At 42.4% G+C, this 26729-nt stretch overlaps 1 protein-coding gene across 10 annotated transcripts in view; it reads left to right on the top strand.

Moving 5' to 3' along the window:
• Window positions 1–26729, top strand: part of LOC134219819 (uncharacterized) — a 42070-nt gene that overhangs the window by 8104 nt on the left and 7237 nt on the right. For 9 of the 10 annotated variants that reach the window (XM_062698686.1, XM_062698688.1, XM_062698684.1 and 6 more), the window contains exons 3-11: window positions 8364–8802; window positions 8860–8992; window positions 9053–9198; window positions 9267–9416; window positions 9475–9645; window positions 9705–9769; window positions 9836–9918; window positions 15306–15513; window positions 15826–15885. In XM_062698686.1, the coding sequence (XP_062554670.1) occupies window positions 8364–8802; window positions 8860–8992; window positions 9053–9198; window positions 9267–9416; window positions 9475–9645; window positions 9705–9769; window positions 9836–9918; window positions 15306–15513; window positions 15826–15885 (1455 nt within the window). The remainder of the gene's footprint in view (window positions 1–8363; window positions 8803–8859; window positions 8993–9052; window positions 9199–9266; window positions 9417–9474; window positions 9646–9704; window positions 9770–9835; window positions 9919–15305; window positions 15514–15825; window positions 15886–26729) is intronic. The other variant, XM_062698692.1, reaches the window with a different exon arrangement.

Genomic DNA, 26729 nt, shown 5'->3' with positions numbered 1-26729 from the left:
GAATTATTAGATAGATTCGATTTGTTTGGGTGGGCGAGTACTCTTTACACAATCTAGCTGAACCGAGCAAAACATACGGAGCGATAGATGCGTGGGAACATGTTGTTCAACGCCCACCGTTCCGCCTCAATATCTGCACGGCAAGGTCTTTTCTTTGACGAAACATTCCACCTACCGGTTTGAGGCACATAGTAAGGAGATAAAAGCTTGAATGAAGTATTAAGCTTGATTGGTGAAACTTTAATAAACTGATTCGGTACCGTTATCTTGTTTATAGCCAATAGTGACAAAGCTTGCAAAAGCGACTTGACTCATCGCCGTTCTGCATAGAAATTATGATAAACTAGTTCAATGTGTCGTTGCTTGTTTGTATAGATATTCTGCAACCAGTTGGTGTGAATAGATATCTAAACTGTAATCAATTACACTGGATTCTGTTTCTACACGATTTACATTTTCTAAATTTTGCATTTATCCTAGATGTTTAACGCATATTAATTATCATGTTATTTTTTTTTAATTATTCGGGATTTTTTGCAACATGTTGCGAAGAGTTTGGTGGTAAATTGAAGTCACACGATCAAAAATACGAGCGATAAAAATCGTGTAAAAAAAGAATCCTGTGTACTTACTATTGGCAGCCTTATGTTGCATGGAGAAAAAGAAACAGAAATGATGATATTCTAAAGATTTTGCACGGGATACGTAGAACATTTTTAAATTCCTCTAAAAAATTTAAAGATGATCAATTATCAATTATTGAAAACGATTAGCAGTACGGGGTTGTTCTTATATTTTATAATAACCACACCATTTCGATTTTAAATTTTATTTAGTGATATTGCACTTTATAAAATCAGTTTTTGACTCCTTACTGCTAACCGTTCTTTCCGACTTTTTTCAAAAATTTCCACAAGAAGGAATCACCTTGAGAAAAACTGCTAGAACAAAACTTATTTGGCATCAGACAGTTGGCTCAGGCTGCGCGTTCCCCTCCAATTGGGAGATTTGTGCCACGCCCCTTCATTGCCTTCCTCATCATATACCTGACGGAAAGGAAAGAACGCAGGTTCATGGTTGCAAACAATCCCATTTGATTTTACCGTGACAGCTGCTCGTGGTTGCAAACAAACCGAGTAAAAGTGTGAGTGAAACGTGCGTATACGTACACGATCGCTGAAAGCCTAATAGGAAACGGATGATGGAAAAGGATGAAAGAGGGACCCTGCCCCCTCAGAAGCTGGGACTTCATTCAAAATGCCGAAATCTCACCCTTTGAATAAGCATAAGCAGATTTAGTCTGCATAAATCTCTTATGAGAACATTGGGACACCCGAACGAAGGTGATTCAGAACTTTTGCCTATAAGCAGCAAATTGGATTGAGACACGGTCAACACTAAAGTAATCAAACAGATTTTAGAAGAATTGACTATGATTTAAATAACGCATGCAGGTATGTCAGAAATGTGTTTTTCGAACGTGCAAACACTGCATAACGTTACAAAAAATTAGAGTGCTCAAGAAGCAAACTAAAAAGTTATCACAAGAATCACTAGAAGTTGCCTTTCAATGTATCCTTGGTTGATTCTGGTTAGCTGTGTCATTCACAGCAAATTGCATTAATACGCATGTATTCGAAGGATCGAAAGATCTCAATTTAATTACAGCAGGGCCAAGTTAATCAAATATTACTCAGGAAACAATTGAGTTTATAACATCGGATTAATCCCGAAGAGACAAAAAGCTTCGCTGAAGTGAATTTTGTATGTGGAAGCAAATATTAATTTTTGGAGCATTATGCTGTACTGCTGTTCTGAAATAGCTAAATTGTGCGAAACACTAAAAGCAAGAGAACATGGAGAAACTAATTCATACTTTGTTTGAAGAGCCATTTCTCAGAATGCAGACAAAAAACTCTCCGAACGATATATAAACCAAGTATTTATTTACTTTTGGATAAATTAACATGAAAACATGTTGTTTTTGTTATAGTTCGCAATAGAATCGTAATAATCCATCGTAACTGCTGATCACTGGAAAGTGAGTCCAGTAAGATTCCAATGAAATGTTGGAATAAAGATAGAAGAAAAATTAAAATACAACGATAAGACAGTAAGTCAATCGTAGAATTGATGTTGGGAGAATAAAGTGTACTCATTCGTTGCCAACTGAATAAACGAACACAATCCTTTGGATACGAAAATGTGATATAAAGAAGATACCTCCCATAAGAAAATGGTAAGCGACTAGAAGACTTCACCATTGGTTGAACTGATGTGGTTTATCAGCAAATGTCCATAATAAATGAAAGCAGACACTGAAGAATGAGAAGTTTTATTAACTCATTCTTCAACAGCAGATTGCACAAAGCGCTTTACCCTTTAAGAGATGCGCTTGTAATAATAAGAAGATGCCTTCCATAGGACGATTTATTCATCAAAATAATTGATTGGAAATTTTAACCGTTTTAGGGCGGAGAGTTGATAGTTAGCTATGAACACGAATAATTCGCATGTTGCTATTACTGTATTCAAAGAAGGAAAACGTAATTTTTGGGCTGAATACTGTGGAGAGCGCCCTAATGCTCCGTAGGAGGTTAGGCTCTTGTTAGACCCCATAACCATTCATTCTTAGGCACTGAAAGCTTGACACCGTAAATTAGGGATCACCTGTATGATGGACTTTTACCATCGGAACAGATAGTCCGTAACGTTATTCTTAGCTGATTGATATGCTATCGATGACTACACGGCTATCTAGGCTATTCGAAAAAATGAAGTTAACATTAAAGGTCAACTCCACGAGTAGGCAAATAGCCATAAAAAATCTCGCCAGGCTTTCCTTCGGATGTTACTTTATTAAAGCTATACTTTATTAAAAACCCAGATTAATCCACCTAGCGGTGATGGCGCCTTTCTCACGCAAAAAGGTAATGAATGTAGCCTTTACGCTTACACCTCGATGATGTACAAGAAAGGCAAAACAGTTACACCGTCTAATGTTATGATAGAAAATTTACACTAGTAGACGACAGATGGCGCTGCTAAAAGTTTCTCGAATTTCCTATGTTTGAATTTTGACTTTCGGACAATTTCATAGTACTATGAAACTGAACGAAGAGCATACTTACGCCTAAATGCGTGCAACACGAGCATCTTTATAGTACGATGAAACTCTTAATGGGAAGCCACGGATAAAATATTCATAGATGCAAGGCATTTTCATAACACATTATTGTTCTATGTGACTATGTCTCATCACTATTTTAATATTATCTATTTTTTGCAATTTGCAATTATTATGAAATTCAATAGTGATCAACAGCGTTTTAGTCTCTGTCGGATGCAACTTGTTGCAAGAAAATCGGTTAAGAGTTTCTATGTGAAAATTTGGCTAATGTTTTTTATGGCATTTTGTGCACACACACACACGCACACACATACACACACACACGCACACACGGACAGACAGACATTTGTTCAGCTCATTGAGCTGAGTCGAATGGTATATAACACTATGAGTCTCCGGGACTTCTATCAAAAGTTCGAATTTGGAGTGAAATGATAGCCTTTCGGTACAACTTAGTTGTACGAGAAAGGCTTCGGATATCATCTTTCGCCTTCTTTTTCATGCAACGCTTATTCGCCAATTGAAGGGGCGAACAGTGAATATATTTCATTAGATATAAACACTCTAGACTATAAAAACGTCGAGAATGTTAGACATTGTAATATACTATGCCAGCGGCGAATGAACCGTCGCGTTGCTTGCAAATGGAAATTTATCCTATCGAAACTCGAATAATTAAACTCAAGTTCAGTATATGGTTGTCGAACCCGATGCGATGGTTGTACCTAAAGGTTATAATTACGGAACATATGCAACTTTCCCACGAAACTTTCCGTGCTGGACACATGCGTAGAAACAAAATTTATTCGTTGATGATTTATGTAAACCGTGTTTGACAATAACCTATAATACCTATGATGGTCGTACACTCTGTTTTTCTCGAACCAAAACCGATCGTAAAGTCATATTCCAGGTCGGTCGTTCTTGGGCTGCCAATCGCTAGTCTCCCTGCATACCGGCCGCACGCGCGTCTTTTTTTGATTTCACACAACCAGTGAGTGGTCTACCCTCGAAGACAACGTCTTCTTCCAGATTCTCTGCTCAATATCACTTTTGCTGGTTTCTCTTCCGGATATCGAGCCCGCCAAATATTGAACGCAGTATTTATCGCTCAAACTCAGAGAATTCTATAATCTGCCACTTTTTGCCAGATCACCGTTGTTCTATTTGAATGAATCATTTCATATATTCTCGTTCTATTTCGAAGTATGGATGATTCCATTTTAATGGATATTGAATTACATATTTACTTGAAAAACTATAAATGACAATTTTTAAATCAAAATTCAAATGACCATAACTCCGTGAAATATCAACCAATTTCTTTGGTTCTGACAGCGTTCGACGAGAAAATCAATCAAGTTTTGGAAAACTGGCTCAAATCCATGTTCAGACAGCTGGATAAAAGAGATAATCTGCATTATTTGTGGCATGTCAAAAATGCTAATTTTTGAGCGCTTGTATTTTTCACTTGGGTGAATTATTGACCCTGTTTTCCTAAATTGATTGATTTGTTGATGTCACAGTTCGGACAACAAACACCTGAGATATGGCCGCTTCCGTGAGATCCGTGAACCAGGTTCCAGCAATTGTCGCACACACGCTATTGTTCTCGTAGACAGCGTTCTTGCACCAGTGGTACCCCATGGTTATAGTTATACCTTCTTCCAATTATATCAATATTGGTATCAAACTTCATGGGTTATAAAAGTTTATAAAAGTCATTACAATGCAAATATTGTTTATAGGGAAGAATGGTCTAAAATGTACCCGAGAAAAATAGCCTAGCTTAATCGTTTACACTACATTTTTGAGCGAATGTTTCTATTACCTACACACCTTAATTTTGCCACCGATATTGGCTGTGCAAATCTCGGTTAAAGTTCATTCGAATAAATTAACTTAAGATAACGGCGGCTCCTTTGACTGCCAGGATGAATAAACGTTTCTTTCAGCTGATATATCTGCAGAAGTTACTAACCAAGCGTTTGGCTGTGAAAATCTCGGTAAAAGAAATAATCGCGTGAAAATTTGGGAAAATAAGATTTTTTTTAATTTCAAGTTTCCTCCCAAATTAAAAATGATTTGAAAAATGAAAAAATTATTTTGAGGAAATTCAGACTCAAATAAATTCTTTTGAAAATTCCGAAGATTTTATTGTAGACAGTTGAACGAATTGTCCGTGCAATATTTATTTATTTGTATAATTTTTCATCTGGCTTAGTAGTCTACTTAAAAATAAAGATCTGTCATTCGATGTAAAATCGCAGCAAACGTTGCCGAAATCCGCTGATGTCGAAATCGAATTGAACGGAACCTTTTTTGAAACGGCGAATCATGGCGACTAAGCAACTGTTGGCTGCGTAGTTTGTGCTTTGAATTTGCTCATATAGCAAAGTTCTTGGCCGGAGTGTTCGAGAAGGTGCGTAAAGTTGAATCCTGGCTAGTAAATCGGGCACGTCGTACTCTGATAGCAAAATTTCAGCGATTAAAACTGCGACAGCGACAGTGGTCAGCGTATGGCGGCAAATTGATCTGGTCCCCCCAAGGGAGATGGCGCAGTGCGTTGCGGACGAACTTATGTTGAGCAGCTCCCAAACGAGCTGTCAAAACTGCCTGATAAGGATTCCAAACATCAGCAGCAAATTCCAAATGAGAGCGCACTAACGAGCAGTAAAGTGCTTAGAAGCACAAAGGATCACGGAATTCACTAGAAATTTTGAAGATGAATCCAAGCTGACGATTCGCTTTATCAATAGTACATAGTTGATAAGTGACGGCTGTAGGTTAAACTATCATCCAACAAAACGCCAAGGTCTTGGATATTGTCGACACATTGTAGAGTAGTTCCTGCAATATTATAATCGAAAACCGTGGTGTCTACAGTGCGACGAAAGCTTATCACGTAGTATTTAGTGACGGCAAGAACCATCATATTTCGATCGCACCAATCATTGAAGACGTCCAAGAGTTTCTGCAATTCTAGGCAGTCCGCAAGGTTTCGTACAACTAGGTAGATTTTGAGATCATCCGCAAACAGCAGCAGTTCTACACGTTGCAAGATAAAGGTCACGTCATTCACGAAGAGCGAAAACAGCAATGGACCCAACGTGCTTCCTTGGGGAACTCCGGAGCCTCTCGAGAAGCAACGAGATGAGTGGTTTCCAATGTTTACGGTCACTTGATGTAGTACTTGGTAGGAACGAAGCCAGTTGCAGAACCTCGAAGAGCATCCAATTTTTTTCCAATTTAGCAAGCAGTATGTCGTGATTAACTTTGTCAAAGGCTGATTTGAGATCTGTATACACGGCGTCAACTTGAAACTTTTTGGGCATGTTGTCCATACAAAACGATGTGAAGCTCACGAGATTCGTTTCTACAGATCGACCAGGAAAGAAACCATGTTGGAAAGGGCTGATATAATTCTTGAATTATATCCAACACCAAGTGATGTAATGCCCCGATAGTTTCTTACGTCGCTTCTGTCTCCTTTTTTAAATATAGGAAACATGGTAGAGCATTTCCAATTAATAGGAAATTTTTGCTGACGAAGTGAAAGGTTGAATAGTACGCACAGCGGGGTGGCAAAACATCGGAGCATTTTTGTAACAAGGAATGTCGAAGGAATTTCGCTCGGGCCAGCAGAGATGGACGATTTGATCCTATTAATAGCAGATACAACCATTTGAGTGTCAATGTTAAAAACGTCAATGTCGATGACGATAACAATGCATTATTGGCAGTGGCTGATTTCCAATCCGCCGCTTCTACATTCAAGCGCTATCGTATATGCGCAAAATAGCCAGCATGAGTTAACCGCCAGAAATGTGTATGGCGAAAGACATCTAAGGCGGGTTTTCTCAGAATTAGGAACTTTTCATGAAAAACTATTTGGTACCAGTTATGTAGCATGGTGTCCGCTACTACGCCTACCAAATATTTTTTCGATTAAGGTGTTCAATTTTGAAAAATTGAACCTTGGATGCCTTTCGCCATACTGATTTCAGAAAATTAACTCCTAGTGTGCCGCTGTAAGCAGGCTCAAAGCAGGCGATTCATTGCTGGCAATGCACTATGGTCCAGGATACAGATATACGCGGAAAGATGCATTTTACGCCAAAACTATATTTTTTTAGAAAAAACTGTTGTTCTATAAAATTGTTCGAAATAGTAAGGCTATCATTATGGTGCTACCAAAAATAGGGTGGCCAATCATATAAAAAAATTAGAAAATATTTTTTTTATTTCTCCGAATATTGACATGTAATGTTCATGTAATATGGGCCATATGGGCTTTTCAAAACGCGTGTTTTGCTATAAGAATATCGTCTGTATCTTCTGTATCCATTGTCGAGTCGAGTTATATCAATTTATTTAAAAAAAACATAATTTTTGTAAAATTGGTAAAACTTGGGATAGCGAGATGGATCAACTAGGTCCGAGCTCTACACGCACAGCTCAAAGTATGCTCTTTTGGGGAGAAAAACACTCTTTGGCGGGAGAATGGGACTACCCACAAAAAGAGTAAAATTTGATGCATAAAAAGCTAAGTTTTACACACTTTTCCTGTTTTTATGCATAAATGTTAATCATTTGTGAATAAAAGATAGTCATAATTGTGCATAATATTTATTCCTTTTTGTGTGTAGTCCCATTCTCCCACGAAAGAGTGTACTTTGAAGTCATAATTGAATACTTTATAGTCAAAAGAGCATACTTCAAAGTCTTTTGTGTGTAAACTTTTTTAGCAGTGTATATGACAGACAAAAAAAAACTTGGGATAAAAAAATAACATATCTCCAATTTTTTGACATAATAAGGAGTATGAATTTTTCTTTCAAATGCCGTGTAAACTTATTTTTTGGTCTGCCCTAACCGGAGATATCAACATATGAAAAATGGAATTTTGAGAAAAAAACGATTATAACTTTTGATCGGAAAAAGATATTGAGCATATTTACCCATCAAAAGTTGCAATTTTTTGAGCTCTTAAACTGTGTATGGAGGATGGCTGAGGGGGGAACTGCTTGTTGCAAATAAGTACTTGTCTGCATTCATATTTTGGAAGACCCCTCTACCACACCCATACACAGGTCCGGGATGACTGTCGGCCGCTGGCTGGGAATGCACGGCTGTGATGGGGCTTTGGGGCTTCCATTCTCATTCTGTCCAACCCCTGTATATAAAATAATTCTGATTAATTGTTACAATTGTACTTCTTTATTACCGGCAGATATGGCTTCATTCATGACAAGCGGTTGCCAAAGAAGCACGATCCACATGAGACCAAAGCCAACGAGATCGAGATGGAACGGGTCAAAAAGTGGCTCAAAATGCTCAGCAAAATAGATCCCTCCAAAGGTCCACCAACGCAATCCATCTTCGACCAACCTAAGCTCCACAAACGGGTCTACAAAGGCATTCCGGATAGTTTACGTTCGAAAGTCTGGGCTAGGCTACTGAATTTGGAAAAAGTCATGATGGAAGCGAAGAATCGCAACAAGTACCAGGAGATGCTGACACTGGCACGGACCTGGAGCACCGAAGCCAGACAAATCGATTCGGACGTCAACCGGCAGTTTCGGGAGCATGTGTTTTACCGGGAGCGGTATAGCATCAAGCAGAAAAGTCTTTACAACGTCCTGGTGGCGTATAGTATGTACAACACTGAGGTGAGTGGTTGAGAACATTTTCTCTGGGCTTGTATGAATAACTGTGATTATTGTCAGGTTGGGTACTGCCAAGGAATGTCCGGCCTCGCTGGAGTGTTACTGATGTATATGGATGAAGAGGAGGCGTTCTGGGCGTTGAGTATATTGCTCTCAGATAGGAAATATGCTATGCATGGTTTGTTCATAGAAGGTAAGCAAAGCATGCATCCGCCTATAGACTTTTGATAATGAATTGCTTTTTCCTTCCCAGGCTTTCCCAAACTGACACGCTTTCTTGCCCACCATGACAAAATCATAGCCAAATTTATACCAAAGCTAAAAAAACACTTTGATCAGTACAATCTGGACTCAATACTCTACTCGTTGAAATGGTTCTTTGTTGTGTTTATTGAAAGGGTAAGTTAAGAGTGCATTGATGCATACCACCAGCAACAATTTGAATACGCTTTGTCTCTACCTCACAGATACCGTTCAGTTTATGTTTACGCGTTTGGGATGTATATCTTCTGGACGGCGAGAAAGTTGTTACTGCCATGGCTTACACCATATTACGTTTGCATAAAACCAAGATTTTGAAGCTCAAAGATATGGATCTAATTGTGCAATATATACAGGTCAGTGGATTTGAATTTCAAATTTTCGGTTATTGTAATGTGATTTATCATTGAACAGACAAAGCTGCACATAGATTTCGGATACGACGACGATTTCGTCATCCAAACGTTGGAAAAGTGTATGGAGGAACTGCGAAAAGCAGGCTTGGAGCTTCCACCGCCGGCCAGTGAAATTGAACTGCCAAAAAAGCCGTTTGGTGTTTTTGTAGAACCATCCGTCGAGGCTAAGGTGAAATGATTTATATTAGTTGATTTGAATTGTCAATGATATTGATGTTCTATTTACAGATCGGCCAACGCAAGAAGGAGTTCTCTAACACGGAGAAGGAAGTAACAGAGACTGTGAAGACAAAGTAAGACATTTTTTAATAGGCTTCGAGGATTTATGCATTTATTTTAATTACGGTTTACTTTTTCAGGCGTGAAATTACTGCCCAAGAAATTTCTGCTTTGAATCAAGCTAATGCTATAGGAAGTGGTTCCAATACCCCACTAAATACCGGTAAGTCAATTTGAGTTTCTTTAAATGCAACCTGTTACCCTCACAGTAGTGTAGTTCTGCTCTTTGCTTAAATCGTACTTAATTTGTGATATAAGGCCGTTACAAATATTTAATTAACATTATGTCCTATTGATCTCCGAAGGGTCAAGAGGGGCGGGGTGGATAATACAAAAAATATTAGAATAAAAAAAATTTAAAAAAAACTCCTCGGAATAGGTAGTTAAAGAATTTTTTGAAAATTCTCAAAATTATCCGAATTTTATTTTGTTGCCCCTCAAAATATTATTTTTGGGAAAAAAATCCGAGAGGGGTGGAGACAAAATAGTTTTTAAATTATTTGTATCGGCCTAATTTGAAGTGAATACACAATCAGGAACCTTCCGCCGTTCACCGATAAAATGTGCGGCTACAAAACAAAAAGCTGATGACGTATTTTAGTGTAATAAATTTTCTGGTAGGAGATATGTTTGCCCAAAGGCCTATCTATTAAGTTTTTTTTTGGAATTTTTAACTAACATACTACATACAGTTGCTCGCAAGTCATAATAAGTACTCTGTTGTTCTTCTACTTTTTACTTCAGTTCAAAATAATATCTGCGAAAATATATAGTTCTCCATCATAATTTTATATTAACCTATATCCTATAAATAGAACAGCTCTTGTAAAGGATCAGCCAGCATTAACGAGCTTAATATAGGCGTGAATTTAAAAGGGAGACTTGAACCCCTTTTATATCTCTTCAAAAAATTTGTCAAATCTACAAAAAATAGAGACCTGACACCATTTTTTTTAAATTTCACCACTAAATTTATGTATGGTTGGGGATCAAATGTCCCCATATTGAGTTAATAACTTTTAATCGTAATATCCTCAAATTGTTAAAAAAAATTCTGACATTTTTCTCAATGCAAATCTTTTCGTACATTTATGGCTTTGTGCTGTGAAGAAAATATTGTATTTGGTCTTAATGTTAGGAAAAGTCTACATAATAATCATTTGTCTAGAGGATCTATTCTAAAAATACGATAGAACAAAACTATTTTGATTTTTGACATATCAGTTAATAATACTTCCCACATTTCCCTACTGCCTTTTACGAATAGTTATCCCATGTTACCTTGATGTCTCGGGTACTTATTCAAAAGGACGTATGTGAATTTGTAAACAAAGATACAAACGTCGATGCATCTGATGGCACTCCCACGCAAACCAACACCACAAACAGGTAGCCGAAGGCTCCCCCTACCTGCAGGGTTTGCAGAACACGCTCTCAATAGATAACGAACAACGATAAAAGAAAGGCAAAAACTGTTCCGAATCATAACAATGCATGATAACAAATTTATCAAACTTGTATACAAGTGCAAGTTATATACAAAATCGGATAGGCAGCCACCACACAAAAGTGATGATTTTCGTGTTGTTTTCACTCATTTTGTGTTGCAGACCGCACAGCTGTGTAGAACAAGTTGAAATGCATCATCAGAACCAGTAATAGAGGTAATAAACTATAGAGGACGCTTGTCGCTGTCGTCACTGGCGAAACATCTTTTGCTGGCGAGGATAGGGCACTAAATGTCAACAAAGGAAAAATCAGAACGTTTTGACAGATAGGTACCCAACATGTTTGGGGACGATAACAAAGGGAACCGCAGCGACAATCGTCCTCTATAGTTTGTTACCTCTATTGAACCAGTGCTCCCCACGTTTGGAGCTTTTTAAAAGAAATTTATCGTGAGGTTTAGCCTCCCGAATCAGTTCTTTATCATGGCAGCTTGCGAAAAAAGTCTCTCGCGGTATGCTTAGGCCTGGTAGCGAGTCACTTTTTAGTGACTTGGTCACTATTTTGAGTCTAGTCACTAAAAAGTCACTATTTGCATCCAAAAGTCACTAAAGTCACTATTTTTCAGAAAATGGTCACTAAAGTCACTATTTTTGGATTGCCTGTTGTAAAAAAGTTCAAAATAAAAATCATTTGTACCTATTATGATCAACCAAATAAAATGTGTTAACGGGCTTGGTGGTCATATGGCTACCACTTCTGCCTCCAGAAGGTCCTGGGTTCAATCCCAGGCCCGTTCTATTTCTATCTTCTACCTTATATCTTGACTAGTTCTGGCGGTTCGATATCTGAGCGACAAAGCTCGTTTTTGGCGTCCAATTTACATATACCACATTTCTATCACTACCACATTAGCAACAACCCGTTAACCAAGACGAACCTTTGCAATGAAAACCCCTAGATTTCAATAAAATTTCACATAAACTCGTAGCGAGTCCAGAGGCGTTCTCGGCTTACAGTGGACGAGTGACTGCATCATCAATTCATTCCCATTCCCGATAGACCGTGAAGGCGTGGCCAGTGCCGTTATCGACCATTTAAAATACAAGAATCTCGGACTGTGCACATTGAGGCTGGAAAGCAAATCCCATGCTTCCACCCATTAGTTCCCTGTGCAATTGCGATTGTTCTGGTCAACCACGGAGTAGGAACTACAAAATGCACGGTCATCATACCCATGATCAATCAAATCAAATGTGGATCTGGTAGCAATATATTAAATTTGGGAAATATGCACCCAAGAAGTTCCATGTGTGATGTGAAAATCGTGAGGCTATTTCCGATTTATGTCAACTATGATCTTTTTCTTCTCGAATGGAATTTTTAGTAAAGAGTACCGAATTTAGGAGTTTTGGTACCAGAACCACGTAGTCTGCTGGTGAGCGTTGATACCTTCAGTTTCATCACATGACAATGATGTTCAATGTTTCTCAACGTCAGGGAGAGTAATGAGCGATAAGGGCGTCGATGTTAAATGGTTGTTAAATCCATTTATGATTATTAAATCCGCCTTGCGATCCATCGAGATAAGTCTCAAAAAAATGTAGAATAAGTAATTCTATTTATTAACAATTTAGAAAAGGTACACAAAAACTAGTGTGGCGGTGAATGAATTGATCGGATTTTAAAAATCTAAAACAAAACAAACAAAAGATTTTTTTAACTCGAGATTATTTGGCCACCCATTTTTAATTGACTTCAATACTAAAGTGTGCCGTTTAGAAATTAAAGTTTATTAGAATTTTTTTTAATGAGATACCATGGTTTTATTGGATTTTCAAAATTTCACTCAGAATGCCACTTCAAGTTCAAAATATCAAAAAACTTCATTTAAATTTGTTAAACATAGTCCAACAACAGGTAAAAACATAGTCCAACAACAGGTAAAACATTATTTTAATTACTTTGTATTTTTTTCAAACAAATGGTCCTACCAATTATTTATAAGCTTTGTGATTCCAACGAATATCATCCTTAATATCCAAATCCGTGGTACTCATGAGAGTGTCGCAGACGCTGGCCTCTTGCTTCCATCCTCTCCCTTCTTACGATGAAGATGGGCATGGCCAGTATCAGTAATCATCATGCTTTTGTTGTTTTTGCCTTTTCTTGATTTCTGATAGCATTCTACAGGGGCATTTCAAAAATAATACACTAGTTTGCAATCTACGAATTATACCGTAACAATGCTAATGCAATTTGTAGTTCTATACCCGGTTCAAAACTTTATACAAAAGTCACTATTTGGTCACTTTTTCTGCAATTGAAAGTCACTATTTGGTCACTTTTTCTTCATCGTTGGTCACTAAAGTCACTATTTTGAACAGCAATCATCGCTACCACCCCTTGCTACATATCGTATATGTATGCAGAGACGATAAATGAGAGACTTTGTAATTCTCTTTTGGATTCAAACCCTGCCTACCTGTCTGTGGCGATGGCTTGCGTGGGAGTGCTATCAGATTGGACAAATCGATGTTTGAATCTTTGTTTACAAAATCAAAGTCCTTTTGAATAAGTACCCGAGATGTAGAACAGCGGTTCCCAACGTTTTGCTTGAGAGGTACCCCTTTGAACTTTCACGTTCATTGAGGTACCCCCTATTTATTCGCATAAAATGAAAATAAGCAAACTCATCAGATACTTACATGAAAAACTGACCTGAAAACTAACGGAATATAGCCAAACTAAAAAGTGGCCTGGCATTCTTCTGAAAGCAAATTTATTGTATGCATAGAGCGTCCTATAAAACTTTGAGGACTTTCGAGCCTCTTAAAAGCAGGCTTCGGAGTCTCTTGAAAGGAGCCTCCCGAGCCTCTTGAAAGGAGGCTTCCAAGCATTACAGAAGGAAGCTCCTGATCCTTTTGATAGGAGGCTTCCGAAGCCTTTTGAAAGGAGTTTTTCGATTCTTTTGAAAGGAAGCTTCCGAGCCTCTTGAAAGGAGGCTCCCAAGCCTCTTGAAAGTAGGCTTCCAAGCCTATTGAAAGGAGATTTCCAAGCCTCTTGAAAGGAGGCTTCCAAGCCTTTTGAAAAGAGGCTTCCAAGCCCCTTAAATGAGGCTTCCAAGCCTTTTGAAAGGAGGCTACGGAGCCTTTTGAAAGGAAGCTTCCAAGCCTCTTGAAAGGAGGCTTCCAAGCCTCTTGAAAGGAGCCTTCCAAGCCTCTTGAAAAGAGCCTTCCAAGCCTCTTGAAAGGAGGCTTCCAAGCCTCTTGAAAGGAGGCTTCCAAGCCTCTTGAAAGGAGGCTCCCAAGCCTCTTGAAAGGAGGCTCCCAAGCCTCTTGAAAGGAGGCTTTCAACCCTTTTGAAAGGAGGCTCCCAAGCCTCTTGAAAGGAGGCTTCCAACCCTTTTGAAAGGAGGCTTACGAGCCTATTAAAAGGAAACTTCCAAGCCACTTGGAAGGAGGCTCCGAAGCTTTTTAAAAGGAGACTTTCGAGCCTTTTGAAAAGAGGCTTCCAAGTCTCTTGAAAGGAATCTTCCGAGCCTCTTGAAAGGCATCTTCCGAGCCTCTAGATATAACACTTCTGAGCCTCTCGGAAGAAAGATTTCGAGCTGCTTGGCAGGAGGCAACGAAGCTACTGAGCTTTTTCGGAAAAAGCCTTCATCCATTTTGACGTAGCCTAGTTCAACAACAATAAAGCTGTACAATTGCTTTAGCACGAAATAAGAATTTTTGAAGAACCAGAATGATGATGAATGTGATTACGTTTATGTATTAACAAACAGAGTAAAACATAATCATAATTATCGCACAACAGCTTTTCATGTGAATTATTTCTCATTTTTCCTTTGTTTATAGTGCTGCCACGTGTTTGTATTTAGGAATACGTTCCATTTACAATTTCGAAACATTAACATACCAGTGGTCTTGTGTGAGGTGTGTAATACGCTTACTTGCTCATGCTGATGTAATTCAGCAAAGTGTACTGCAAACTGCACGCACATTTTTAGAATACTATAGCGACACTATTGAATGCACAATTATACACATTTATTAATGACTAATCTTTTTCGTGTTTTCTTAATCTGCTTCATTCATCTAATAGGCAACATTCCCGAATCAGAAGACGGCGGTTCGCTGCTGGGCAGTTCGCGTAAATCGTTGGCGGACACATCGGTTACTTCAACGGCCGACTTAAGCGTGCTTTCCGGTGGTCAGAGTCAACGTTCTCACAATGCGTTCGACGTGAGCTACGAAGATCATCCAAAGACCATTGAAAGTGCAGATGAGGGTGAAGGAGAAAGCAGTCCTGGGTGAGTATTTGGGTCACTTTTAACGCAGAACATGTTGCATTGTTATTTTTATTTAATGCACTACATTATCGCTGTGTACTAGAATGAACGCATATTTAGCTTCCGTCATTATACACTTTATACAGTCGTAGTCATCAATATAGTCGCCATCGTCGTTCGAGTTGTTTTAGATGTCAGTTATTTCCCATGTTACTTTTTGTTCGGTGAAATAGTTTGTTTAAGAGAGAACGAAGCTCTCTATGAAACGATTAGGTTATTAATAGGTTCTTATCTTGCAATTCCATTTTTCTCTAAGGCTTAATTTTATTTCAGATTACGGAAACGAGCGATTATTCTCTCGGCAAAACAGAAACCAACCGCCAAGGGCCCAACGTAAGTGTTGTGGTTTACGTGCAGTCACGTACTGCACTTGGTTTGGTAGCGGTTATTACTCGATCTATGTTGTTGGTATTATTATTATTAGTATTTAACCTATGTAAATACGCTGTCAACGAAAAAGACGTATTCGCTCGTTTTATGTATGTACATATAATTTTCAAAGTTGTGTTTTATGTGTAATGTTGTCAACATATATTTGTTAAAAGGCTTGATGATTTGTTGTATTTTTAGTGTAAAGTTATTATTTTTCATTTATCCTACACATTACTTATATGTTCTAGTCATGACATCTCTTAATTCGCAACAATCAACGTCAATTCCAACGTTTAGATTTTTTTTGTGTTTTTATTATAGAAGTTTTTAGCCCTAGAAGGCTTATCTAATATATAGAAAACTTTTAGTTGTCGCTATTTTTCTAATATCGTTCTCAAACGTACGCATCAACCTGAAAATTCTAATTCGAATAAGCCTCATATTTGCCCATTACGCTGGGATATGGATACTCTGAAGTAGTGCGTAACGGTGTAAATCCGGTCATAACACCAGGCTCGGTACATCACTGAAGCTGACAATATGACGTCCCTAACCCCGAATCCCAAGGTGCCAGGCGACCCGTACCGAGGGGATGAATGGAGGTGAAACAATTAGCCAGGCGTTTAACGGATCCTGTAATGCTGGGTAGACACCTTTTCATGGTTGGTGCATTACATGGTTGGTGTTTGTTCAGGGGGTACATTATACGCACGGAGTCCATTACTTGCACTCACTCCCTACAATTTTCTTTTAGATAACCCATCTTTTGCACCTTTTGGATGAAGTCAATGGAGTAAATTATAAAAACGTAACTCAATCTTAGGCTGGTTTCGAAGCCGACGACATGAATTTCCAAGCTCAAGACCGCTGATTAGTTAGGAAAGAGGCGGATACGAATTTGGTACACTTAGTCGATTTTAGTGGATTTGATAACATTTAAAAAGAATCTTTCCTTCAATTGAAAGAAGTTGTATGACATTGTACATATCGCTTAAATTCTTAAATTTCATGCTCGAGCTCAAGTTAAATTTCACCGGACTCATGGCCCAGAAATTGTCAATTCGCTTCAATACACGCATCATTCACGAGTGGTGCGGCGCGGTTTATGGTGCATGGCTATGTCAATGATACGATCTAGTTGTGACATCAGAAAATAGGGGGGGCAGCAGGGACTATGTCCAAGGACTTGACGATCCCCCCCCAGGCCATCTGCGAGTTGTGGCGCCTGCCTAGGATGTGGTTGGGTTTGACAGTGGGCCCTGTTAAACCTCTATCAAAAGCTGTATGTATCCGCAAGTAGTCCGCCAAAGCGACCGTGTGCCGCTCAAAGCGCACAAGCCCAAGTCCTGGTGTTAGGTGGGATGCTAAACAGCCCTGACACGACGGCCCTTCGACAAGACAGGAGGTTTGCGCAGGCCCAATAAGCCGCCTTTAAAAGCAACCATTACGAACGACATAGAAAATAATACGACTCGATACAATCGGCAACGACCTAGGCGACGAATAAAAGATCACGATTGGAAGCTTGGAACATAGAACTGCAAGTCGCTAGGCTTCGCAGGTTGCGACAGGATAATCTACGATGAATTACATCCCCGCTACTTCGATGTCGTAGCGCTGCAGGAAATCTGCTGGACAGGACAGAAAGTGTGAAAAAGCGGGTATCGAGCGGCTACCTTCTACCAAAGCTGTGGCACCACCAACGAGCTGGTGACCGGCTTCATAGTGCTGGGAAAGATGCGCCAACGCGTGATTGGGTGGCAGCCAATCATGCAAGGATGTGCAAGCTGAGGATAAAAGGCCGTTTCTTCAACTATAGCATCATCAACGTGCACTGCCCACAAAAAGGGAGACCCGACGACGAGAAAGAAGCGTTCTATGCACAGCTGGAGCAGGCATACGATGGATGCCCACTGCGGGACGTCAAAATCGTCATCGGTGACATGAACGCTCAGGTAGGAAGGGAGGAAATCTATATCAACATTTGAAAAGAGCGTAACAGCCAAAAAGTATTCCTTCTGATTCTTCGTCTACATATATAGCTATATATGTGGACAAAGAATCAGAAGGAATAAATTTAGGCTGTTACGCCCTTTTCAAATGTTTGTCTCGAAAGGTATATACCGGTCATCGGACCGGATAGTCTGCATACCGTATCGAACGACAACGGCCAACGATGCATAAACTTTGCAGCCTCCCGCGGAATGGTAGTCTGAAGCACTTTCTTCCTCCGCAAGAATATCCACAAGGCCACATGGAAATCACCTAATCAAGTAACGGAAAACCAAATCGACCACGTTCAAATCGACGGTAAATTCTTCTCCAACATCACGAACGTCCGCACTTACCGCAGTGCGTATCATGAATCCAACCACTACCTCGTTGCAGTATGCCTGCGCTCAAAACTCTCGACGGTGTACAACACGCTTCGAAGTCGGACGCCGCGGCTTAACAATGGGCGGCTACTACAAGACGGTAGACTAGCTCAAGAATACACGCAGCAGCTGGAAGTGGCACTCCCAACGATCGATCCGCCATTGGTAGCACCGCAACCGCTGCACTTGGCACGGTGCCCCCGGATCAGAGAAACGACTGGTATGACGGCGAATATGAGCAGTTAGTGGAAGAGAAGAATGCAGCATGGGCGAGATTGCTGCAACACCGCACGAGGGCGAACGGGGCACGATATAAACGGGCCCGGAACAGACGAAACTCGATTTTCCGGAGGAAAAAGCGCCAGCAAAAAGATCGAGACCGTGAAGAGACGGAGCAACTGTACCGCGCTAATAACACACGAAAGTTCTATGAGAAGTTAAACCGTTCACGTAAGGGCCACGTGCCACAGTCCGATATGTGTAAGGACATAAACGGGAACTGTTCCGTCACACGACGGAAGCGAGCGAAACAGCATTACATGATTCACCAACCAACGAGTGCCACGCGATCTGTTCATCTCTTTTGTTACCGTAGCTCTGACACCGTACGTCTGTTGCGCCCTGAGTTGAACCGGCAGCAGCGGTAGCGTGAAGTTCAGTTCGCATTTGACTTTCGCTACGACCACCACGTTACCAAGTTCTATCGCGTCCAAGTGGCACAGCAGCAAGCCGTTTTTAAATTGTATTTGGCAGATTAACAATAAATAGTTTTTAGTGGATTTGTCAGTTTTTCTTGTGTGCCCTACCGAAGAGAAGAACTTTGCCCCCAGCAATAGCTTTGCATATTGCCTCCGTAGTGAAGTGTTCCCCTGTAAACATTTCCGTACAGTTCACTGTGATTTCGACCCACCCTGCTTGGGCTCGAACATCTGGTCCATCCCAAACCGGATTGCTAGTGGCGGAGTGTGCCCCCGTGTGCCGATCCAACCGGATCGAGACGCCGACCGTTGTTGTCGCCTGAGAAAAACGCGGTAAAAGCGAAACGAAAATCGAAGCCGTCGCCGTCGGCTCAGTGTGTGTGTGTGAAAACCTGACAAACGAAAACCAAACCGACGCTGCTGCTGTGAGTGCCCGAGCAAAAACTCGAAATCGAGAATCGCGTAGTCGTCGCGAGTGAACAGAACACCAGAATCTGGTGTGCATTTGAGAACAAATAAACAATTTCGTGGAGACATCCGAAAGTGTGTGCGAGTTCATGTGCAAGAAGAGCACGAAGTAAAAAGTGATTAATGCCACCTGTAACACGGTCGCAGCAAAACAAAAACGCTTCGAGCGGTGACCAACAACATCAAGAAGAGCAGCAGGAAGCAACCTCCGTTGCCAGTGAAACCAGTACGTTTCTCGGATTCGCCGAGTGGGAAGCAACGATGGATGAGATAACCAAGAAGGAGTACGAAAAAGCAGTTCGGCAGCGGGCTCAAGTTAAAATGAAGCTGGTTAGGATCAAACGTACGCTGATCGCCAACCAGTCGATTGGGTTGGCACAATTGAATGTGTTATCCAAAGGACTTTCTGCCACCTACACCGAATACAGTCAACTACACACCAAGATTGTTGGATTAGTGTCGGATGAAGCGATGGAGGATCAGGAACAAGAATATGCAGATTACGAGGATCTGCATTATGGCGTGTCTAACATTATTGAAGAGCTGACACTGGCAGCGAAAGCTGCTGATAATCAAATATCTCCATCCACTCGTGCTGCTCCTCAAGTGGTCATCCAACAACAACCGCTAAAGGCGCCTATCCCAACGTTTGACGGAAGTTATTCAGCTTGGCCAAAATTCAAGGCCATTTTCCAAGATCTGATGGCCAACTCGGGGGACAGTGATGCTATCAAACTCTATCACCTCGATAAGGCGCTCATAGGCGATGCTGCTGGTATATTGGATACCAAAGTTCTGAGCGAAGGTGATTACGATCACGCTTGGGACATTTTGACTGACCGCTATGAGAATCAACGAGTCATCGTTGAAACTCACATTCGTGGGTTACTGTCCTTGAAGAAATGGCTTCGGAATCATATAAAGAGCTTCGAGCACTGCTCAACGAAACTACTCTCCATGTTGAGAGCCTTCGTTACCTGCAGCAAGCTATTACTGGAGTTTCGGAGCACATCATAGTTTACTTGATCATCTCAGCGTTTGAAAAGTCAACTAGGAAGGCCTGGGAAGGAACCCAAAGAAAAGGCGAGCTTCCAAAGTACCAGCAAACCATCGATTTTATGAAATCCAGGTGTCAAATTCTAGAGAATTGCGATGCAGTGTTCCATACAGTGAATCCCACAGTGAAGCCGAAGCCAATTCAACAACCTCCGAAGAACCTCCCGCAGAAGAGTCATGCAGCCGCTACCACTGAGTCCCAAGTGTGCGAGATTTGTAGCGGTGCGCATCGGAACATACAGTGTAGTGCACTCAGCAATTTGAACTTTTCGCAGAAAAACGAAAAGATCCGAGCCGCCGGAGTTTGTTTTAACTGCCTGCGTAAAGGGCACCGCGTCAGAGAATGTCCGTCCGATAAGTCATGTCGCAAGTGTCAACGCCGGCACCATACGCTGCTCCATGATGATGGGGCATCCAACCACGATACAAAATCCAACGTTTCCATGCCCGCGGAAGCAGTGGTAAGCCTACCACCGGTTCCGTCTGAGCCAAGCCATCCGACGTCGCAGAAGAATCCCCCCGTGGACCCGCCTGTGTCTACCACCTGCTCGTCCAACTTGGCCCAGTCGCCTAAAACTGTATTGCTGCTCACTGCAATTGTGCAGGTATTTAATACGAAGAACCAACCTTATCCATGCCGCGTCCTTCTGGACAGTGGCTCCCAGGTGAATTTCGTTACCGAAGAGTTGTCCAGCCGCCTGGGTCTGCCCAAGAAACCAGCAAACGTCCTGATTACTGGTATTAACGCCTTGCGCACCCTAGCCCGTGACAAGGTAACACTGAAGATTAGATCCCGAGTATCCAACTTCCAAGCCAGTCTTGAGTGTCTGATCACACCGAAGGTGACAGGCACGATTCCATCCTCAAAGATAAACGTCGCCCATTGGGACCTGCCCGAAGGAGTTGTTTTGGCCGATCCCGAATTCCATACACCAGATAAAGTAGATTTGTTGATCGGCGCTGAGTTGTTTTTCGACATTTTGAAACCGAGTCAGCTGAGTCTTGCGGACAACCTTCCGATATTGCGAGACACTCATTTCGGGTGGATCGTATCTGGTGTAATAATTGAACCACAAATAGTCAACGTTTCCATCCAACAATCCAATCATGCCTCCATAGAAAACATCGAAAATCAATGCAACAGTTTTGGCAAATCGAGGAGGTGCCAGACGTCCCCAAGCTTTCAACTGAAGAACTCGAGTGTGAAGCTCACTTCCTATCTACGTACCGACGAGATGAAAGCGGCAGGTTCATTGTGAAGCTACCGTTTAAAACGAACATCGACAAATTGGATAATTGCCGCGCTCTGGCGGTCAAAAGGTTTTTAATGTTGGAGAAGCGTCTCATCCGCAACCCAGACCTGCAGGCACAGTATGTAGAGTTCCTCCGGGAATACGAAGCTCTTGGGCACTGCAACGAAGTTTGTGAAGACGATGATCCACCAAACCAATTGGCGTACTACATGCCGCACCATGCCGTGTTACGGCCATCAAGCTCGAGCACGAAGTGTCGAGTTGTGTTCGATGCTAGTGCGAAGTCATCACCATCCGAATTATACCTGAATGAAGTACTGCAAATTGAGCCCGTAGTACAAAACGATCTGCATTTCATAGTTTTACGCTTCCGAAAGTTCAAGATTGCCTTTTCCGGAGACGTCTCGAAAATGTACCGTCAGGTACTCCATGCGAAGCAGGATAGACGGTTTCTAAGAATCTTCTGGAGACCCCACCCGTCGCAGCCACTCCGGATCCTGGAACTATGTACCGTAACCTACGGTACAGCATCGGCCCCATTTTTGGCCACACGGTGCTTGGTACAATTGGTGGAAGAAGACGGCGATGCTTTCCCAATCGCCTCCCGAATAGTGAAGGAAGAAACGTATATGGACGATGTACTGTCCGGCGCTGATTCGGTGGCAGACGCCATTGAAGCCCAGCAACAATTGAAGCAACTACTCGAGCGTGGGGGTTTCCCCATTCACAAATGGTGTTCGAATTCATCTGAATTTCTCGAACACATCCCCGAAGAAGAACGTGAGAAGACGAAGCCCCTATAAGAAAAGGAAGTGAACGAAACATTAAAGGTGCTGGGCTTGCTGTGGAACCCGAGTGCTGACACGCTATCCATAGCAAAGCATTCGACTCCGATGGAAGTGGTTAACCAACGAGTAACCAAAAGACTGGTGTATTCGGAGATTGCCAAGTTCTTCGACCCTATTGGGCTAGTGTCGCCGGTTATTGTATTAGCAATGCTTCTGGCCCAGCGATTGTGGCAGCTCAAAATCGGCTGGGACGATCCAGTGGACGAAGTGACTACACAAGAATGGATGGAACTAGAAACATCATTGTCTCATCTGCATCACATTGCCATCCCAAGATGCGTAACATTCGACGAAGTGATCTCTTACGATATACATGGCTTCTCCGATGCATCCGCCGTGGCGTACGGCGCATGTATTTATTTGCGTAGCCTGTTTGCCGATGGTTCGGCGAAGCTGCGACTCCTCACAAGCAAATCCAAGTTAGCGCCTCTGCATGACTTGTCTATTCCACGGAAGGAGTTATGCGCCGCGTTGTTGCTGACTCGACTGTTAAGAAAGGTATTGCCAGCCCTGAATATGGCATACCAAGAAGTTGTACTGTGGTGTGACAGTACAATTGTTCTGGCCTGGATAAGAAAGCCGCTCAACCAGCTACAGTTATTCGTGCGGAATCGGATCGCTGTAATCCAAGAGAACACTAGTGACTGCCGATGGGAATATGTCCGATCCCTACAAAACCCTGCTGACATCGTCTCCCGAGGCCAGCTTCCCGAAACCCTGAGAAACAACAGCTTATGGTGGAACGGCCCTGAATATCTCCAAAGAGTAGTCTACGAAATCGACACTGCCGAGCACATTCCGGATGATCAGTTACCTGAGATCAAAGGTGTTATTTCCAGCCCGGCGATAAACAATGAACCGTTTCCGTTCTTTAACAATTGCAGCAACTTCCGGACAATTCAACGCATCATGGGTTATGTGCTGCGATTTGTTTCCAACTGTCGGAAACATCCGTCGCGGCGCGAGGCCAATAAATATTTGACCGTCGATGAGTTACGTCGTTCTACTGACGTTATCATACACGTGATCCAACACGTTCATTTGGCGGACGAGATCAAACGTGTGGTTTCCAACGAGCCGTGCAAGAAACTCGCCAATCTGCGTCCGGTTTACTTCAATGGCCTGTTGCGTGTAGGGGGACGCCTAGATCGCTCCTTATTACCCTTTGAAAACCGTCATCCGATCATCTTACCGGACAAGGATCCGGTGATACGCCTTTTGATTCGGCAAATGCATGTCGAGCAGCTGCACGTCGGGCAAACTGGACTCATGAATGCCATGCGACAACGATACTGGCTTTTGAACGCACGTTCTACTATTCGAATGGTTACTCGAAAGTGCGTAAAATGTTTTCGAGTCAATCCGACCAGTACCAGCCAGTTGATGGGTAACCTACCCGCTGCAAGAGTCGTACCCTCGCCTCCGTTTGCAGTTACCGGCGTGGACTATGCCGGACCGTTCCTCATTAAACAAGGGGTGCGTCGACCAGCCTTGATCAAAGCATACGCAGCCGTTTATGTGTGCATGACAACCAAGGCCGTCCACTTGGAAGCTGTATCCGACTTGAGTACCGATGCCTTTCTGGCGTCCTTGAAGCGTTTCATTGGCCGACGAGGAATGGTTCAGCAGTTGCACTCGGATAACGCAACAAATTTCCGAGGTGCACACCACGAACTGAACCAACTGTTTCAACAATTTCGCAACCAACAAACTGTAGAGGATATTCAAACCTTCTGCCACAACCGTGGCATCGAATGGCGTTTTATTCCGGCAGACGCACCAGAATTCGGCGGCCTCTGGGAGGCCGCAGTTAAATCTGCGAAAACTCACCTCAAGCGCATTGTTGGTAATGTAAGGTTAACGTTCGAGGAGTTAACTACCGTTTTGATTGAAATTGAAGCTGTGCTGAACTCGCGACCCCTATTTGCCATTTCAAACGACCCTGCAGACCCGCTGGTGATCACACCGGCGCACTATCTTATAGGACGACCGCTCACAGCTGTACCCGAACCTTCTCTGGAACACGTCGCAGTCAACCGTTTAACGCGATGGCAACATCTCCAGCTCATGCGGGAACATTTCTGGCGTGCTTGGAGTCGGGAATACCTCAACACTTTGCAACCCAGGAAGAAAAATCTTCGCACTCAACCGAACATCAAGGAGGGTATGGTTGTCCTTCTCCATGACCGGAACCAACCCCCTCTTAATTGGAAAATGGGCCGCATTACAGCGGTCTATCCCGGTGATGATGACCTGGTCCGAGCTATCGACGTGCGTTCCGGAGGAACTACCTTTCGTCGTCCCATTAACAAGATTTCCGTTTTACCTATCGAAGACAATGCGCTTATTTCCGAATTCGCTACGACTGTTGAGTGTCCTCAACCGGGGGAGTATGTTCCGTCACACGACGGAAGCGAGCGAAACAGCATTACATGATTCACCAACCAACGAGTGCCACGCGATCTGTTCATCTCTTTTGTTACCGTAGCTCTGACACCGTACGTCTGTTGCGCCCTGAGTTGAACCGGCAGCAGCGGTAGCGTGAAGTTCAGTTCGCATTTGACTTTCGCTACGACCACCACGTTACCAAGTTCTATCGCGTCCAAGTGGCACAGCAGCAAGCCGTTTTTAAATTGTATTTGGCAGATTAACAATAAATAGTTTTTAGTGGATTTGTCAGTTTTTCTTGTGTGCCCTACCGAAGAGAAGAACTTTGCCCCCAGCAATAGCTTTGCATATTGCCTCCGTAGTGAAGTGTTCCCCTGTAAACATTTCCGTACAGTTCACTGTGATTTCGACCCACCCTGCTTGGGCTCGAACAGGAACCTTCTTACGAATGAGCGTGAGGTGATCCAAAAGTGGCGGCAGCACTACGAAGAGCACCTGAATGACGATATGGCAGACAACGGTGGCGGTTTGGTAATGAACCTAGGAGCACGCGCGCAGGACATGCGACTTCCAACTTTGAATCTCCAGGAAATTCAGGAGGAGATCGGCCGGCTGAAAAACAACAAAGCCCCTGGAGTTGACCAACTACCAGGAGAGCTGTTTAAACACGGTGGTGAGGCACTGGCTAGAGCGCTGCACTGGTTGATTACCAAAATTTGGGAGGAGGAAGTTTTGCCGCAGGAGTGGATGGAAGGTGTCGTGTGTCCCATCTACAAAAAGGGCGATAAGCTGGATTGTAGCAATTACCGCGCAATCACATTGCTGAACGCCGCCTACAAGGTACTCTCCAAAATTTTATGCCACCGACTAACACCAATTGCAAGGGAGTTCGTGGGGCAGTACCACGCGGGTTTATGGGCGAACGCTCCACCACGGACCAGGTGTTCGTTATTCGCCAAGTACTGCAAAAATGCCGCGAATACAACGTGCCCACACATCATCTAGTCATCGACTTCAAAACCGCATATGATACAATCGATCGGGACCAGCTATGGCAGCTAATGCACGAACACGGATTTCCGGATAAACTGACACGGTCGATCAAAGCGACGATGGATCGGATGATGTGCGTAGTTCGAGTTTCAGAGGCATTCTCGAGTCCCTTCGAAACCCGCAGAGGGTTACGGCAAGGCGATGGTCTTTCGTGTCTGCTATTCAACATCGCTTTGGAAGGGGTAATACGAAGAGCAGGAATTAACACGAGTGGTACAATTTTCCAATTTTACAAAGTTCGTCCGTCTATTTGGCTTCGCCGACGACATAGATATTATGGCACGTAACTTTGAGAAGATGGAGGAAGCCTACATTAGACTGAAGAGGGAAGCTAGCGGATCGGACTAGTCATTTACACGTCGAAGACGAAGGAAGGAAGAGGTTCAAGAGAAGACAATGTGAGCCACCTACCACGAGTTTGCATCGGTGGTGACGAAATCGAGGTGGTAGAAGAATTTGTGTGCTTGGGCTCACTGGTGATACCAGCCGAAAATGATACCAGCAAAGAAATTCGGAGACGCATAGTGGGTGGGAATCGTAGGCGGACGGTACGTGGAGGAGGCGAATGAACCACGAGTTGCATGAGCTGCTGGGAGAACCATCCATCGTTCACACCGCGGAAATCTGACGACTGCGGTGGGCCGGGCACGTAGCCAGAATGTCGGA

The sequence above is a fragment of the Armigeres subalbatus genome, chromosome 3 (assembly GCF_024139115.2).
Source record: "Armigeres subalbatus isolate Guangzhou_Male chromosome 3, GZ_Asu_2, whole genome shotgun sequence".
NCBI lineage: Eukaryota > Metazoa > Arthropoda > Insecta > Diptera > Culicidae > Armigeres > Armigeres subalbatus.
This window is presented reverse-complemented; position numbering and strand designations above follow the sequence as displayed.